Here is a 17,810-nt window from a genome sequence, read left to right as displayed (position 1 = left end):
ACTGGCAAGGAAGCAGGGCTATACAGCTCTATGAGCACCGTTTCCATGCAAAATGTTTTGAGTTTTTGATACAAATGCACTGAAAATGAATGTTGGCTACAATGTACCCTACATTGAACATTTTTCAAAGGTTTTATTTTTCCCTTAGAAAGCCTTTGTGTTTTAACCCTGCAAAGTAGATCGATACACCCATTTCAGTGTTTCTCACTGGTGAATCCATCTTGCAGCCCTCCCGTCTGAACTGTTTGGGCCCGGTTAGAAGGTGACAGGAGCAATCAGCAACGAGGGGCAGTACTTTTGGGCACAGCAGAGTCTGATGTAAGCAAGCAGCAACAAGAGGCCGGTGCAGTCATGGCGGAAGACATTAGTGAGGACGCTGCTAAAGCGCCAGTTTTATCAGAACTTGACATTTCTTTGTTAAAAGAAGAACAAAGATCAGCATTGCTTTGTTTTCTTTTCAAAAACGGCAAAAGTTGTGTGCTGACATGTCTACAGTCACCATGGTTCACGGCGTTATGCAGTTTTCTATGGAGTTTACTCCTTCGATAGGGCACAGGCGCGCAGTTCACTAGCGGCTATGTCACCTGTTTTGTTGCTCTAATTGGCCCGTAAAGATGTGACAGACAGAACGTTCATCCAATCACCCTCTGGGTTTTTTTCAAAGGCTCTGCCCTTTCCCAGACACTATGTGTGGTTTTCCAGATGGATGTGTGAAATAAATCCATCGAGCATGCAAGGTTATCTGTGTTTGGCACACATTGTCATCTCCTGACCAGCTGTTTACATCAGGAAGCTGCCCTTCTGTTGCTGTATCTCATTAATGTTTGCAGCTTATTTGTGATTGACCACAGTAATTCTCTGAGTGCTCTGTAACCCAGGCAACCCCCCATATATCTCTGAGTCGAGTTAAGTCATGCTGAAAAACTCATCCTTCCCATCTCCACTGCTAACTTGTTTTTGTTCGTTTTTTCCTTGTAAAGTGAAGTGAACCTGTGTAATATTTACCCCAGCAGCATTTAGTGGAACAAATTTTGTTAAAAGGAAACATATTAATTACAAATGTGCCTATCTAAATTACTTCCATTACCTTTTAATTCATAGGAAAGGTCCCATCCACAGAGTCCGCCAGCTTGGATTTTTGCATGTTTCTACAGTACAACATTAGAAAGCAAATAACAGAAAGCCATTTTTAAAATTTCACTGGTTGCCACTGTCACCACCAAAAGTGAGCAGCTAGAATCTGACAGTTTGATGTTGTTAATATTACCCAATTTTACACCCTGTGCCTTTAAAAAGAGGATTCTTCTTTTTTAAAACAAAAACTGCTGTCAGTAAGATACATTTATTCACAGTAAACCACTTAACTGTTGTTGTTTCATGGATAAAACTTGCAAACCAGGAAGGTTATGTTGAACAGCTTTTCTCCCTCAAAATTAAAATTCATCCATGAAACAAAAGCAGTGGTTCACTGTTTAGTAAATACAGCTTGTAGAGTGCAGATTTTGTTGATTAGAGTCCTTAATGCAGAACAGGAAGTGAGCTGCAAGGTGGCAGGAGCTAAAGAGGGCCGATCATCTTTTGTTATTGTTTTGATTGAGAGCGCACTGGTGGTGGAAATAAAGACGGCATTTTTAACCACACACTTGGTTGCACTTTTGGCAATTAATCCTTTTACAAACTGAATTAAAGGGCAGTGCTGAATACACGGTTATTATGGGTAAATTACATCACTCTACAGTTTGCTCATTGTCTTGGTATTAGAATGGACAGTGCTTCTATGTCTCTTTCTGCTGTACGAATTTGAAGTTAGAATAACCCTGTGATGGATGCTGAGATAATGTGCTGTGAAAATGATTTGGTGTCAAGACATGCACAGAATGGAGCTGACTGATTGAACCTGAATTGACAGTGAATTGGTGTCATACTGCTTCCAACATTAAACTTACTGATAAAACAGAAACAGATTCTGGTGGTTTGAAGCAGAACTTCATCTATATGTAAAGTTTTAGGACTATTTTTCTGTGTTTTTATGACATTTTCCACCTTTCCTCAGCTCTGCCAATTAGTGGTGGGCGATACTGTAAAATTTGGTATCGATCCGATACTAAGTAAATACTGGGCCAGTATTGCCGATACCAATACAGATACCGATACTTTTTAGTATCATAAAAAAACATCTTCTGTACTTTCAATTAGGGATTAGCAGGTTGTCATCATTTCATTGGTGAGTGCATAATCAACAAACTTACTCTTAAATATTTTCATGACCATTAGCCTGTTTTGTAATTTTTGCTTTAAACTGGTTAATCATGTATGTTAATATGTAGAACAGATTTCAGGCAGAGCTTTTAATTCAAATGAGAAATGTTTTATTACTATAAACATCTGAATTTGTAAACATGAAATCTGCACAAAATCATGTCTGCAGAACAAAGAGTATTTTAAACTAACAAAACTAAAATTACCTGGCCTTTGGTCCAAGGGTTTTGTTCACAAACAATAATAACAACATAAATCTTTCTTTCTCAGTTTAGAGTTTGTGCCCAGATGCAATATGAGAATAAAACAAAATGTCTCCCTTTGATTACATTTGTCTAACTAAAAAAATGCACAAAGATATTACTTTAATAACAAATGTTTTCAGAATTTGAATTCTCATTTTTTGTTTAGAGTTAGCTCTCAGTTACTGAATGAGAATCACAAAACACACTTCTCAAGCTTAAAAAGCACACAAATGTATTGCTTAAAAACAAATGTTTTCAGAACTTAACTTCTCACTTTTCAGTTCAGAGTTTCTGCTCTGATACAGTAAGAGAATAGCAAAATAAAATATATTATTACTGGAGAGTAAATATTTGCTTAAATTCTTTTTTTCAGTTAAAGGTTCATCAATTTAAGTTCAGATACAATCATTTTGTAACATAACAGCTATTCTTCTTTTGTTGTACTTCTCTCCTTTTTTACAAAGTGTCCGCAGTTGCTTGTGAAACATAAAATAAATAAAGACTGAAGTGCAAATAACTGAAGTAAAGCACAAATATTGGCTCTTTCATTCTTAATCTTTTGCTTTTTACCATGATAGCAACTCTTTGTCCAAGGAGATATTACCTGAGTCTCATATTTGGACCCTCACCCTACCCCCTGCTTTTGAGCAAGTTAAAGGTTTTTGTTGAGAAACAACAACATGTTGACATGTTTTCCCTTCAGTGCGCTCCTTCTTTGGCTAACTAACTGCCTTTGAAAAAATTCTCTCTGCAGGTACAGATGTTGCAATGACACTAAGGTGTTTCCTTGCAAGTTTGCTTAGTGAGGGGAATGTTGTTTCATTCTTTTTCCACCAAAGCAGAGGGTCTTGATCCCGTGGAATCGGCTTCTCTTCAGAGTACTTGCGCATCTCAATTATGGCATCAGTGCATGTTGTGCGATGCTGCTGGGATGCTAGGACTTGGGAGTCAAAGTCTGTCCATATTCCTCCTTTTGCTGCTAGTGGGGATACAGCAGCCCCTGCAGAGCAGCTTGGGGTGGTGGCCAGGGCAATTGCTGAGGCAGACCTAGCAGCAGAGCTTGATTCTTGAGCTGAAGTTGAAGGGGCAGAGGTCTGGCTCATCGTCTGCATTTCAGGGATGAGTCGCCCTTTAACAGTTTCCACATTTGCCCTGTCACAGAACCCAAGGTTTTTAAATCTTGCATCCAAGTAAGTGCTGACAGCAAGACCATAGAAGGTTTCAATGCCTCTAAAGCGACGCTGGCATTGTGCTGACAGCTCAGCAGCTAGCCTGCTTCCTTGGCACTCGTAGGATGCAGTGGATCTCAGGAGAAGTGACACCAAGGGAATGATTTTCAAAACTGACACGTTTTTCAGTTAATATTTCTCTTTTCACTTCCTCAAATGGTCTTAAGGCATCGATGGAGAGACTGATCATAGACCAGTCGTCCTCACTCATGCACAGTGGGCTCTTTCCAAGAAGGCAGAGAGCTGTGGTTATAGCTTCTTTTTGCTCAGAAAGTCTCTCCAACATGTATAACATGGAGTTCCATCTCGTTTCAACTGATTGTATCAGTTGTGTTCTGGAAAGTTTTATTGTTTTTGGATTTCTTTGAGCCTATCTACTGCTCTTGTGCTGTGATGGAAGAAAGAAACAACGGCACTGCATCTCTGCTGGATGTCAACAAGATCAGGAAGAGCCTTGATAGTCTTTAACAACTAAATTTAAGGTGTTAGCAAAACATGGATAATGTGCCCAACCTGCTTTGCGCACAGCAGCAACCATGTTGGCACTGTTGAGTGTGTGAGTGCTCTCTATGCTCAGTGCCTGTTTCTTACGCCTGATTGGTCTCCACATTTATGTGACATGGAAAACAGCGAGCAGCGCTGTGGTGGCGGAGCACAGAGCACAACAGGCAGAGAGACTGAAAACAGTACGGAGAGGAGCAATTTTAGGCGTTTTGTGAAAGTACTCGTATAATATCGATACTTTTTAAAAGTACTCGATACCAAATGAGTACTTAGGAAATATCGATATATCGATACTGCAGTATCAATACGCCCAGCACTACTGCCAATGCTGTTGATGGCACTGTGAGGAGCAACATTTTTAACAGAGCTGTTGATTAGGATGTTCCATCTAAAAGAAAACTACAACCCCCCACCCCCATAAGGACATATAAGGCCACCCATAAGGAGCTCTAAAGGGGAGAGCTTTCTGGGGCCCAACCAAACTGGGGGCCTGTGGAGGTCAGTAAAATCATGGTCCATTATAAAGTTAATCTGTGAAAACTATATATTTTATATTTTTTACCTAAATAATAACCACTCAAACTCCCGCTCTATTGCTGTAGTACAGTAGAGCCTTTTCAAAGTATAAACCCCTTTTCTTAAGACAGAATTAACTTTTTATTGTTAACAGTGTGGATGGGCACATAGAACTAAACAGTTAAGGAAGTAATATCAGATTTCAGAGCAAAGCCATGATGTGCACAACCACCAGGATGCCAGAAAATTAAGTAGAAGAAACTGAGACAACTTTTTGGACAATAAATGAATAGCTGTAAAAAAAAAGGAACACAAAATAATGGGCAAAAATGGGTTGAAATTGGCAAAAACAGAAAATAAATTAATAAAAGTGGCGAGAAACTGCTTTAGCAGCAAAAATGAGTTACAAGTGGCCTAAAAGTGGCAGGAATGGGTAAAAATGGGAAAACTGGCTTAAAAGTGGCAAAAAAGTGCAAAAAGTGAAGAAATGGGAAAAAGAGCAAAAATGGACTAAGAATGCAAGCAAAAAGGTGAGTTGGGGGGGCGGGGGGCAGCTACAATGGATTACACATGCCATGGGTTAAAATAGGCAAAAATAAGTGGCAAAAGTGGGTTCAAAATATAAAAAAGGGTGGAAAATAAGTGAAAAAGCAGTAGAATTGTGTTAAAAGAGGGAGAATAGGGCAAAATAAATTCATGTGCAAAATGTAGCAAAAATGGCCAAAAGGAGCAAAAAGAAGTGGCAAGAACGGGTGAAAAAGTGGTCTGGAGAGAGGTAATCTAAATAAACGCTGCAGATTACTCAAGGGAAATCTAAAAGACTGAAGATGGCAGATGAAATAAGATCTCAACCAAGAATCAGATACAGAATATTTTCATGACTGAAGAATGGGGAAGTTGACAGATTAATCAGTGGCAGTCTCTGAGGAGAGAACCTCAAATACTTGAAATGAAATCTATTTCCAATTCAAAATTCAGTACATAACTGTTGATTTCTAGTTCACCGCTGAGTATAGGCTTCATCACATACAGTGAACTTCAGGGTGAGACCAGACTTTCTGTAACAAAGTTCATCCACTAGGTAAATTAGTGGGATCTGGGAAGACAGCCATGAGAAAACGAAGGTAAAATTTAAGATAAAGACTCTGATCATGTTTAAGACAACATTTTAATTTTGGCAGTTACATTAGAAGAACGAAGTTGGTTTGGGTAAAAGAAAAGATGCCTCAAACAGATTCAAGTGCTAATCTGCTCATTTAATCCTGGAGGCACATCCTTTTTGTCACTGTCGTTTCCATGGAGAGAGTGATAGACATGCTCCTCTAACTGCTGAAGATCCAGATGTTGGTACTGGCAGACATACCCCTCTACATCCGCATAATCACCAGGGCCAAAAGAGACCACCGACTCTCGTTGATTTGATGTTAGGTGGGAGCAGAGGTCAGGAGGTGGTGGAGGTAGGGTTGAAAGTTCTGTGCAGTCTGGATGCGAACAGCTGCAGTGTAGTTCAGGTTCAGTTCTTGTGTCTGCCATCATTGTCTCGTAATCAGAGATCTGTTGGGAGAACACAAATTAGCAGAATCTTTACTGCATTTAATAGACAATTTAATGTTTTCAGCAGGAAGGTAAACGTTTGCAGCTAAGCTTACTTTGAGGTCACGATGATATTTTAAAGTTAATGCTGCATCCAGATGCAGAACAATGCTGTGGGTGTAATATCAACCAAATTATGGGTGTAATGTCATCAACTAGCATTGATGCAGAGCAGAAATATTCATTATTGTGTTAGGCACAACAGAGTGTGTCCCGGATTTTCTTGGGTGAGTTTTTAAATTGATTGTCGTTAGGGGAAGTTGTTGCAGAGTCTCAGCAGTGGATGGCATAATGCCTGTAACAAGAAAATTGGGTAGCACTTTATTTTGGTGGGCCCAAATAACTTCGTAATTTCATAGTAATTAGCGTAATTATCCAGTAATTTCTCAAGAATAAAGCATCAGTGACCAAGGAATAAGTTTGCATTTAACCAAGTATTGACTCAGTAATATTAAGGAAGTATTAACCCAATCATAAAGTATTAATTATGAAGTAATTCCTCCTAATATTGTGGCAGTTCTAAGATAAGATAAGCCTTTACTGATCCCCGGAGGAAAAATTCTAGCATTGCAGCAACACAACACAGGAGAAATATGGTAAAAATACAATAGAATTGAACAATATAACTAAATAAAAGCTAAATAAAGAATTAAATAAGGGACAGTGGGTATGTACAATTAACATTCTTTGCAGGCAATAGTAATTAAAGTGACACATGTTTGTATAAAGTGAAATGAGTGAAAATGAAGAGTATGGCCATTTCTGCAGGCACTTCTGAATTTCAGTGCAGCTGAAAGTTTGTGTCATGAACAAACCTCTCTGTTCCTGTGAGGAACGCTTGATCTTCGTTGTTTAACAGCCAGCAGTAGACCCAGTGTAAACATACACACGCAGAGGATCGCTGCCACACACATCACAGCCGTCAGGTATATAGGCAGATGGAGCTCTGCAGGAGAGAAAACAACACAAGATTACCTCCCAGGATGTAGGCCTGCTTGTGTTAACAGAAGATATCATCTTTACTTTCAACCTTACAAAGCTGATTGATTGGCCAGATTCCATTTTTACCGTCAGGTAGATCCATCTTAAAAAGAGCCAATCTGAAACTTTTTTCACCAGCCAGAAAACTGCCAGATCAATCCGTCTCATTAGAAGAGAACAACAAGGCGATAGCTACAAATGGGGTTTAGTTGTACTCATAGTCAGTAAGCGATGATCATGAAGCGACTGGCTGCAGGTTTAGCAGAACTGGACATTTTTTCATTAAAACAAGAGCAAATAATCACACTGAAAGCTTTTCTGGTGGAAAATATGATCTAGCTCTTCTCCTGATCTGCTTTGGCATGAGTTTTATTCACCAACTGGCACCAGTGACAGTGAACCACAACAATGGCTATGTGTCACTTGCGTTGTTTTATCCCTGGGGCAATGCACATCTACTGCATCATATAGCTGCTCTGATTGCCCATAGTAAATGTGACAGACAGAATGTTTGTTCAGTAACAAAGATTTTTTTAAAGGTGTCTGCCCTTCCCAAACACCGTCTTTGGGCCGTTGCCCAGATAGTTGTGAAATATATCCCATGCAATGGATATGTGAAACAGTCTATCTGGTATGCCAGTTTACTCTACCTTTAGGCAAAGGCAAAGCTAAGAGCTCACTAAGGCTTTGGCCAGCTCAGTCATACTGCTACAGCCACATTTATAAGGAAATTATCCACTAAAAACAAAACAATTTCTTGTATGTTTTTGATAAGAAGCGTCATGCACATGGGTCCTTGTATTATACACGCCAGAGTAGTTGCTGTTGTGACCTTGCAACAACACAACACAACCATGCATGTTTCCTTCCACAGAACATTTATGTGGACAGGTGGAGGTGGAGTTGCTACTCAAAGTGACTCCAGACTACAAAGAGAGTAAATTTCATGAAAATGTTAACTTGGAGTGAGCAGCACAAAAAGAACTCAGGACCATTGTTCTTATAGCCCACCTCACACGTGGCTGTAGATACAGTCAGCATCTCGTCATATGGTTGGGGGCGTGATGTCACATGAGGGAAAATATTCCTTTCCTCCTAGCTTTTAACACTGCTGACAAATGATGTTAAACTCAGGTGCTTAAAGCTTTTGAGCTGTAATCTCCTACACTGAGACATTACTATTAACTGCAAAGGATTATACATTAATAAAATCATTAATGTTAGAAATTTATGTAAAGCTGCGAATATGGGGTATATGGTACACACCATAAAAAAAATAAAAGCATACGTGAATAAAATCATGAGAAAACAGATTGTTGTCCATGTGTTATAAAAGGTTGGCTGAAAGACGGCATTCAACTGTATCATTTCCAAGATATCCTTTGCTACCAGGTTGAATAACCTGGTATGGGATAAAATCACATTCTCCTTAGATTGGGTGAACTAAACTTGACATTATAACAATTGATCAAACTTCATAGTACCAGTGAAACAATAAAACACTGTGTGGATAAAGTGAACATGAAGGTTACAGAAGTTATATGTAACTAGCTACGGACACACATTGGGATTTTAGATCCCAGAGAATGATAATACTCCTCCATCTGCTGGATGATGAGCAGCCAGGGGGAAAGCTAGGGGTTTTGAGCCCTCAAAAAGAAAATTAGCCCCCCTTTGCCAGCCAGCCAAGCATAAAATGTTGTGGCATTCTACCAGTATCCATGCATTTTTATGTATTTTGAACAATTATTTCCCTATTTTTGCCATGGTTAAATTAAATGTACTTGCATTATTTACTTGACATTAGTTTATTTGCCTCTGCTCGATCTCTGTCCCTGCTTTCTTCTCCTCCAGCATTCTCTCCTTTGCTCTTCTTCCTCTTAATCCCTGCTTTCTTCTCCATTATCCCATTCTTCCTCTCTGTTCCTGCTTTCTTCTCCTCCTTCATCCTCTTCTTCCACTCCATCCCTGCTTTCTTCTCCTCCTTCATCCTCTTCTTCCTCTCCATTCCTGCTTTCTTCTAATCAGATCCCTCCGTGCTACGACCATGGGAGCAGCCATAGTGTTCTCCTCCTTGGCTCTCTGCTTCGGTAAGGTCAAATACAAAACTAAAGAAAGATTCTTATCGTATGTTTATCATGGAGCTGTAATACAGCAGCTCTTTATCATTGGGGTTGATGGTCTGCTTTCCCTTCAGCATGAAGCAAATTTGACGTTTTGTGGGCATCCCCTTTGATGCAAGCTGAGTCTACTGACTGGAACTATAATGCGGAAAGTCTCCGTTTTCAGAGGGAACTGTGTATTGTAAGTTTACATGAGAATGAAAGCTGATTTAGTTTCACGGATTTGCTCTCTGGAACCCTTTTTAATACATTTCCAGCACCCAAAAAGCTGTTGTCGTGTAAACAAACAGCCAAAATGCAACAAACTCTGACTGTCTTTGATTAAATTTACATCATAAAATGGTCTGAGACTGCAGGATGACCCTGCGCTTCTGTCTCAACCTCTCCTCTCTTTATCTGCAGTATTCTTGTCATGTCATTAATGCATGGACAGGTACCTAGGCTCTTTGTCTCTTTAACCTCCTCTGTTTTGGCATCTCCTCTATGCACTTCTGGCCCTCAGTTATTTCAGATGTCTGTTTACAACAAATTTGCCTTTGCTTTGGATTTCTGCCTGTGAAAGGACCTTTTTTTAAATGTCTGTCCAGGTTTGCATTTGTGAATCTATTCATGCAGCTGTACATCTGTTTCCATATTGCTGAACAGTTTTGCACCAATAATACCTCCATGTTTGTCCTTAACACTGTTGCTTAATGTTGCTGTACTGATGGGCACAAATATAGACATGTCACTTACTGTCCACTTTGAGATCTTTTGGAAAGATGGGTGATGGTGGCGGCAGCTGTGGCAATTTATTTACTGTAAAAATGCAAAAACCAACATATTAAAACACACAGACTCTTATCACATTTATTTTCAGCATGATTTGTTGTTGACAGGCATGGAGAAAAAAATCACACATTTACTGAAAATGAAAGCTCCAAAAAGAGGAACATGCATGGGAAAACACCTGATTTTTTAAGGTAGAAGCAGTGTAGGTTTGACTGGTATTCTGTTATTTATTTATACAGGTAGCATTTGTCTTAATTTGTGATCATGCGGTGTAAAATGTCCTACTGTACCTTGCAAAACATTCAGTTGTACGACATCGATGTGAGCAGAGACAGATGGGATGCCCACTCCACACCAGTACGTTCCTCTGTCCTCTAAAGTGAGTTTGTCCACTTGGATAATGAAAAAGGTTGTGGAGGTGTTGTCATAAATGGAGAATCTGCCTTTTTCAACCCACTGGTCATGTTTGTCTGTCTGTATTAGGGTTTTAGAGCAGACCTGGTTTTTAACAAGGCAGAAGTACTTATTGTTGATCTGATAATCTTGAGGATAGTCACATCTGAAGGTCAGTGTCTGACCCTCCACACCAGCAGCCGCGATTTTTACACTGCTCAGAACTGCCAGACAGAGAAAACAGCTGTTAGAAACAGAACAGGATTGTTCTACACAGATTGACTTCAAGTGTCAATGAAAACAGATGTAAAAGTGGAACATATAGCACACAGCCCACCTTGAATTTGCAGCAAAATAACAATGATTGTTGTTGTCGTTCGCCAGTTTGCCATGACTTCCAGCTCACCATCAGTCCTTGCTCTGATTCTTCACAGTCGCACGTTAAAGCAGACACCCTGTGCTATAAACTGCGTAGGTGTGCTCACGTCGGTGCTTTCACGTTCAGTTTAGTCCCCTTCCTCTTTCATATTTCAACAAGAAACACTCATATCCTCTGAGAGTGAAATCAGGACCTCATAACTTCAAAAGTGACCTTCATGTGTGCTGACCTTTATCTTTCATAAGAACAGACACAGAAATAACATTTTTTTGTCTTTATTTTTTATTTTAGATTTCCCTTTTAATAATATAGCTATGAAGAAGTAGGCTGTATAGCACAACAGATGGGTACAATTTCTCCACAAGATTTCGAGAGTTTAAGGTAAAAATGGGCCAAAAAACAATGCTGGCCTAAATGTACATGATATTGAAAAATTTTGAAGTGTGTTACTTTTCACCCAGAAAGCCTCTGTGTTTGGCACTATTTTGCAATGTGAGCTTTAGCTACCGTGCTCTTCCACCTCACTGTATCTAGCTGTTAGGTACAGCAGGCTTTGGCAGAGAAAACACCACCACACTGTGTTCAAACTAGTAATTTCAGCTCAGTTTTTTACTTAAGCAGCTAAAACATTGTTAAACATATCCTGCCCACGGTAGCTTGTCTAATTATCAGCCATTTAAAGAAACCACAGCCGTAAACTTACCTGGACGGCAGTGACGTAGTGGCTCTTTCACTGACTAAAGACAGCTCACGGATACAAGAACAATGACAAAGCATACACACACTCATAGCGTCACGAGTGACACATCCATTATCAAGCGTTTTCCTCTCTGCAAGCATTTCTGATTGACCAGTTAAACTCACCTTTGACATTTGGTCTTCAGCTCTCTCCACAGAAGAAATCTGAGATTGATAGGTTCAAGGTGGGGGTGGGTGGGTTTGAGGGAATGTTTTTAATTTGTCCATGTACAGCACTTTGAGTTACATGTCATGTATGAAAAGCGCTTTATAAATAAAGTTTGATTGATTGATTGATTGAACAGGGTGAGAGGAATGATCAAATTGCCTAATTGTGGGACTTCCTGTTGCCAGTAGGGGGCGCTTAGATTGGTTGCGTTGATGGTTGCGTGCTGTTGACCTGCCAGTATCATAGTAGTACCATAGTAGTAGCTCAGTACCATCAGAAATGTCTTATTTTGCAATTGAGATAAAGCTGGTGGACTTCCTGCTAGAATTTGGGTATAGGTATTTCTGTAGGTGACATAATTATCCATGTAAAAACCTAAATCATAAGCCTAGGTTTAATGGCATATAGGGGCTGAATTGTGAAAATTTTTAATGGTGAAAAAAATCATAATTCAGACAAACATCTTTTTGTTGCAGCAGGAGCGTGTGACATACTGATGAAAATGTTGCATATATGTAAATATGCTCAATGTGAGATCATCCCCGTGAAGCTTGGTGGTGATTTGCACATGCACTGAAAAGTTATGTAGAGCCACTGTTCCTTGCACACTGCAGAAAAATTTTTTTTTAAAAAGTAGTCCAAATTTGGACACCACCTGATGGTGAGAACAACCAGGTTGCACAAATTAAAATCTCAATCTTGTCTAGAATGAGCGCAAAATTAAATCCAGACAAAATCATTTTGAGGAATTTGTTGAAATGTGAAAACTGTTCACCAACAAAAATGAGAGAATTCCAACAAAAGTTGTTCGTAGGAACCTGACACGTCAAAGCTTTAATAGGAAACGTTTGAGAAAAGGCAGAGGATTTGAAAAAAACTCAAAGTGTGATTGGATGAACGTTCTGTCTGTCACATCTCTATGGGCCAGTAAGATTAACAAAACACGTGACATAGCAGCTATCGAGCTGCGCGTGTGCAGCTACTGAGGAATAACGCGAAACATGGTGACTGTAGACATGTAAGTACTCAACTTTTGTCGTTTTTGAAAAGAAAACAACTCACTGCTGTTTTTTGTTCTTTTAACAAAGAAATGTCAAGTTCTGATAAACCTGGTGCTTTAGCAGCATCCACGCTAATCTCTTCCTCCAAAACTGCACCAGCTCTTGCTGCTGCTTGTTTACGTCACGACTCTGCTGCGCTTGAAAGTACTGCCCCCTTGTCGCTGATTGGTCTTGTCACTTTCTAACCGGGCCCAAACAGTTCAGATGGGAGCTTAAACAAGATGATTCGCCAGTGAAAAACAAGGAAACGGGTGTATCCATCTGCTTTGCAAGGTTATGTTTGTAGTGCACTTACTGTACATCTTAGAGGCTGGTCCTAAGAGAGCTATTTTTGTCTAGATCTGATACATATGTATGTGTTCTGATTTTCATGCATGTAGCTCTATATCCCCTGACAATTTCTGGGCCCCTGTGCAATGGACATGCACAAAACCATTAAAATACAAAAGTTCCCCCTGGGGGACTTTTGTAATTTTTCTTTAAGTTTTGGTGAGTTCTGGGGAATGTTAAAACCACCAAATGACTTGTTCTTTTGAACGAATAATAATAAAAACAAAGAATTCCTTAGGTTTCAACAGTGTCCTCACTCTAAGGTTGGTGCTGGGGCTCTAATAGATTATCAGCCACAGTGAATATTAAACTCTTGTAAAGCAAGAGGCTGATAATTCATTTTAAAACTGCAGTGAAAGGCAGGGAACTCTGATTTGGTGGGGTAAAAAAAAAAGCGTAGTCCTAGCTTCCACAGTGTTTTCTCAGCTATGGCCACTAGGGGTCACCAGAGTACACTTCTTTTACATTTTACATGGGAGGGCATCAGCCCTAAAAAAAATACATGTTTTTCATATTTCAAGGTAAAGGTACATCCTTTAGGAACACATATTTAACAAACACATATTTAAATACTTCTGTGCATTTTCATATTTTGACACAAAATGAAGAGAGGAGTTTTCATGACAGGGAGACTTTTATTTGATCAACAACAGCAGAAAAAAAAAATAGCATTAGATTTATGGTTACAGTTAAGAAAGTATTTTATTAACACTTTGATAACCTATAATAACCTAATAACCCATTTTAAGTTTCATTTAAGTTGTAAAATATTTGATATATTATGTAGATACATGTGTTTTGTAATTTCCATCAAAACTTTTTTTCCTTTTTTCCACCTTTTCTTCATTACAACATTTTGAAAAATATAAATATAATGTTTTTATACATATATATGTATAACGCTAAGCTAAAAGCTAGAAATTAGTGGCATTAAAAGAATTTTTGCGTTAACACAATATTAATGTGTTAACTTTGACAGCCCTAATATATATATATTACATATATTTCTCAATGATGGATTGATCTGATCTCTGGGGCTCTGGGAGTTGTTCAATGGCCTTGGAAATTACACTTTTCAATAACCTTTTTCTGAGTCGCTTGGAGTGATCTTTTGTCACAGATTGGCTGGACCTCTCTTGAGTTAGGTCAGCCTTGAAACATTTAGCTGAACAAACTTGGTAAAAATGAAATATAATATTTATAAGGCTTTGCTTGTTCCCAGCATAAAACTCCAGCCTAAAGGTGCTGACTTTGATCATTTTCAACAGATTATTTTCACATGCTCCTGGTAATGTGCAAGGACATCCAAAGCATGACTGGGGTTGTGTCAGTCCTCTGAACCGCCCTCAGGCAGCTTACTCGTCACATTTACACCTTACTTTAGCACAAACATGCCTAAAAGTTCTGCACAGTACTGTATAAAATACACTGTTTTAATCTATTGAGGTCAATGTGTCTTATAATGTAGGGTTCCTTTTCAAGAGTAACTCAGACAGTTCCAGATAAATCCAAACCAAACCAGAGAGATTTGGGCCTGCTGTCTGAGGACTCACAGACAGGTGCGGCGCACTGTGAGGGTTTGTTTCTGACATTTCTGGCTGCTGTATTGCTGGTTGTGTATCTTCCAGAGGAGCCATCACTCATGCTTTCAGATACTTTAAGTGGCAAAGGGTTGATGTAGACCCCGGAGCTGACGTCCGGCTTGTCTGTGTATCTGTAATCCGCAGCACTACTAGAGCAGCAGATGTTTTCATAGACAGGACTGGGATCGCTACACGCAGTTTCTGTGGACGCAGCTTTTGGGGGATTCTGTTTTGCCGTGTGAGGAGAAGAGCGACTCTTGGATGATTTTTTCATTGACTGCTTCTTCTCACCAGCCTCAGGGTGCTTGCATGTCACCTGCTGGAAAGTGACAAAGAAAATTATCAACAGGTGGTAGTTAGAAAGTGCATCACATCTGGCTAAATTCAACTGTTCCTCTTAACGCATTTAACACTATAAAATACTGAAACCATTATAATTAGCCTTTTTTAGATTTGTCAAACTGTGAGCTGTCACAGTGAATAAAAAGCAATATTTTCCCCACAGCTACATTTATCAGTAACAAATTAATCAGTTTCAAGAAAAGAGGTTTACATTTTGGAAACAGGCTATATTATACTACAGCATAAATAAATAGTATTATATTTCTATTTCTTTGATAAGAGTGGCTAAATTCAGGTTAAGAACTATATATGGTTGTCACAGGTTAAATTTACAGTGGACCATGATTTTGCTGACCTCCATGGGTCTGCAGGATGGCTTGGCCCTAGAAATCTCTCTACTTTACTTCCCTTATGGGCAGGCTTGTTCACTTCTGTGTAGAGCTTGGTGAGCATTTAACACCTTATTCCAGTCATTTCTTTAAGATACCCTTCTTGCTTTAAGTTTTTGTAAAAGACATTTCAGAGAATCCAAGGTTTAAACTATTTCTACAATGATAAAAGTTCTCATACTGTTAATTGTGTTTCTATGCTAAACCTCCATGGATTCTAAATAAGATAAGCAGGAAAGGACATTTTGTAAATCCCCGTCACTGACCTCTGAAATCAGGAAATGAAGCCTGATGCTTACTCTTTTTGTAAACTGTTTTTGGTTCTGCTTCTGACTGAGCTTAAGTCAGTCTCTTACCTCTCTTTTATCTGCACTGACGAGGCCTGTGCTGTTGGAGTGCACATGTGATTGAGGGTTTGATCTCTTTCTGCTTCTTCTGAACCACGTAGCCAGAACCACAATGGCTAACGCCATACCACCTCCGATAGTAACGTACAGCACCGTGCCTGACCAAAAACGAGGGAGAAAACTCAACAATCTTACACGTTTACAAATGTTTCCAGCAGATATTCATGTATAACCCCCTAAACTCACCTGTACTGCTGGTTTGTTTTCCTCCATTAGTGCAGTTTGAGGCTGTAACATAATTAATTGTTACTTTTAGTGTATTCCTGTTTGTGTAGGGCTATAATAATGTGACTTTTTCCTTCTATACCTGTTGAAATGTTTGTGGGACAGCCAGTGGTTATTCCAGATGTTTGTTGTGTTGATTCAGAAATATCCTGATATGTCCATGTAGAGGAGGGCACATGTGTGACGGTTGTTGTCTCAGTAACAACAGCTGGGGACAGAAAAATGATTTAAATCCTGTGATAACTGTTATAAAAATGAAAGATTTTCAGAGACAGTCAGACACAGAAATATGAGATGAAAGCTTCATACAAACCCCATCCTTAAGTAATGGAAGGAATTGGGGTTTTGTAGATTTCAGGGAAAGGCTGTTTGAAATTCAATTAAAAAAATCAGGAGTGCATAAGTGAAAAACAGGTAATGTAACATGTTTATTTGTGTTTTTTTCAGTGTTTTTATGACTGCAACCCTAGCCAATATCTTATATGTAAATTATAAACATGGCAAGGAGCTGTTAGCAGTTAGATAAAGATACTCTGGTGTCTATTAACTCTAACATTAGCTTTCACTGAAATGAAGAAGTGTTGAAGTGTAGGTACATCAGTGGAAAACACTCCAATGGTTATATTACATCTTAATCGAATACACATACAGTACCTGCATAGATAAATATACTTCAAACTTTCAGGTTAATATGATTTTATGAATGCTGAAGGTAAAAATGATAGTTGTGGGAGCATAAATAATGCCACATACCTTTTTTTACAGTAAGATGAACTGCAATGAACGTATCAAAACCCGTCCTTTCCACAGCACACCAGTAGCGCCCTGAGTCCGACAGCTGGAGTTGTCTAAAGGTCACGGTGAAGGCCCCATCGCCTGAGTCCTCCAGAGTTATCCTCTCTGACTCTGATCTTTTTCCAGGTTTCACAGTAAGCATAACATCTTCTCTGCTTTTACAGGAGTTCTTACAGAGGTATTTATTATTTTCCCGTGCATAACTGTGTGAACACTTGAACAAGACTTCTCCCCTTTCAAATCCCTCTGAATTGATATCTGCTCCTACTCTCCATGTAGCTGTCAAAAATCAAAACAGCATGAATTGTTGCACCTCAAGGATCTTTAAATTAATTGATCGGTTGAACTTTTTGTCACACTTACCACATAGAAGACAGTAGAAGACAAAGAAAGTCTTCATGTTGACTGATAAAGCCTGTGTATGAACTAAACACCTGTGTGCTAAGCACCCTAATGTGATCTTAATGCTGTAACACTGCACACCCTCCCGCTAATAATGTAGCATCTAGCCCACTTCTCGCTGCTTTCTTCCTGTGGGTTGACACTGTCAAAGCGAAGACAGCAGCGGTAGGAGATAGTCATTTACTCTGAGATGAGGAACCTGTGGGTAAAAGTACAGAGAGGAAACATGTCTGCAATGCACTCCCACTTACTTTCAGTGCAAGCCTCTTATGAATTATTACAGTCATGGACAAAAGTATTGGCACCCCTGAAATTTTTCCTGAAAATACACCATTTCTCCCTGAAATTGTTGCAATTACAAATGTTTTTGGTATAC

General features: G+C 39.2%; 2 protein-coding genes across 2 annotated transcripts; both read right to left on the bottom strand.

Annotated features, from left to right (window-relative positions):
- Window positions 1–5,792: 5,792 nt before the first annotated feature.
- On the bottom strand, window positions 5,793–11,084 carry LOC121509074. The gene is made up of 5 exons (XM_041786294.1): window positions 10,952–11,084; window positions 10,512–10,838; window positions 10,186–10,248; window positions 7,162–7,292; window positions 5,793–6,307 (listed from the first exon to the last, which is right to left on the bottom strand). The coding sequence occupies exons 1-5, from the start codon at window positions 11,004–11,006 to the stop codon at window positions 5,990–5,992; spliced, it is 894 nt and encodes a 297-aa protein (XP_041642228.1). The 5' UTR covers window positions 11,007–11,084; the 3' UTR covers window positions 5,793–5,989.
- Window positions 11,085–14,032: 2,948 nt separating this feature from the next.
- On the bottom strand, window positions 14,033–17,411 carry LOC121509040 (CMRF35-like molecule 1). The gene is made up of 6 exons (XM_041786233.1): window positions 17,396–17,411; window positions 16,991–17,311; window positions 16,320–16,445; window positions 16,199–16,240; window positions 15,962–16,110; window positions 14,033–15,193 (listed from the first exon to the last, which is right to left on the bottom strand). The coding sequence occupies exons 2-6, from the start codon at window positions 17,172–17,174 to the stop codon at window positions 14,780–14,782; spliced, it is 915 nt and encodes a 304-aa protein (XP_041642167.1). The 5' UTR covers window positions 17,175–17,311; window positions 17,396–17,411; the 3' UTR covers window positions 14,033–14,779.
- Window positions 17,412–17,810: the final 399 nt, after the last annotated feature.

The sequence above is a fragment of the Cheilinus undulatus genome, linkage group 4, assembly GCF_018320785.1.
Source record: "Cheilinus undulatus linkage group 4, ASM1832078v1, whole genome shotgun sequence".
Lineage (NCBI taxonomy): Eukaryota > Metazoa > Chordata > Actinopteri > Labriformes > Labridae > Cheilinus > Cheilinus undulatus.
This window is presented reverse-complemented; position numbering and strand designations above follow the sequence as displayed.

What these genes read in the sequence shown, in the direction of transcription:
- LOC121509040 (XM_041786233.1), bottom strand. Translation starts at nt 17,174, where the DNA reads ATGCTTACTGTGAAACCTGGAAAAAGATCAGAGTCAGAGAGGATAACT. An exon ending in TCATCTTACTGTAAAAAAAG is followed by an intron (nt 16,446 to 16,990) that starts GTATGTGGCATT and finishes TTCTGTCCCCAG; the next exon opens with CTGTTGTTACTGAGACAACA. An exon ending in TCAGTGCAGATAAAAGAGAG is followed by an intron (nt 15,194 to 15,961) that starts GTAAGAGACTGA and finishes GTCACTTTCCAG; the next exon opens with CAGGTGACATGCAAGCACCC.
- LOC121509074 (XM_041786294.1), bottom strand. Translation starts at nt 11,006, where the DNA reads ATGGCAAACTGGCGAACGACAACAACAATCATTGTTATTTTGCTGCAA. An exon ending in AAAAGATCTCAAAGTGGACA is followed by an intron (nt 7,293 to 10,185) that starts GTAAGTGACATG and finishes TCTCTCCTGCAG; the next exon opens with AGCTCCATCTGCCTATATAC. An exon ending in TTCCTCACAGGAACAGAGAG is followed by an intron (nt 6,308 to 7,161) that starts GTTTGTTCATGA and finishes TTCTCCCAACAG; the next exon opens with ATCTCTGATTACGAGACAAT.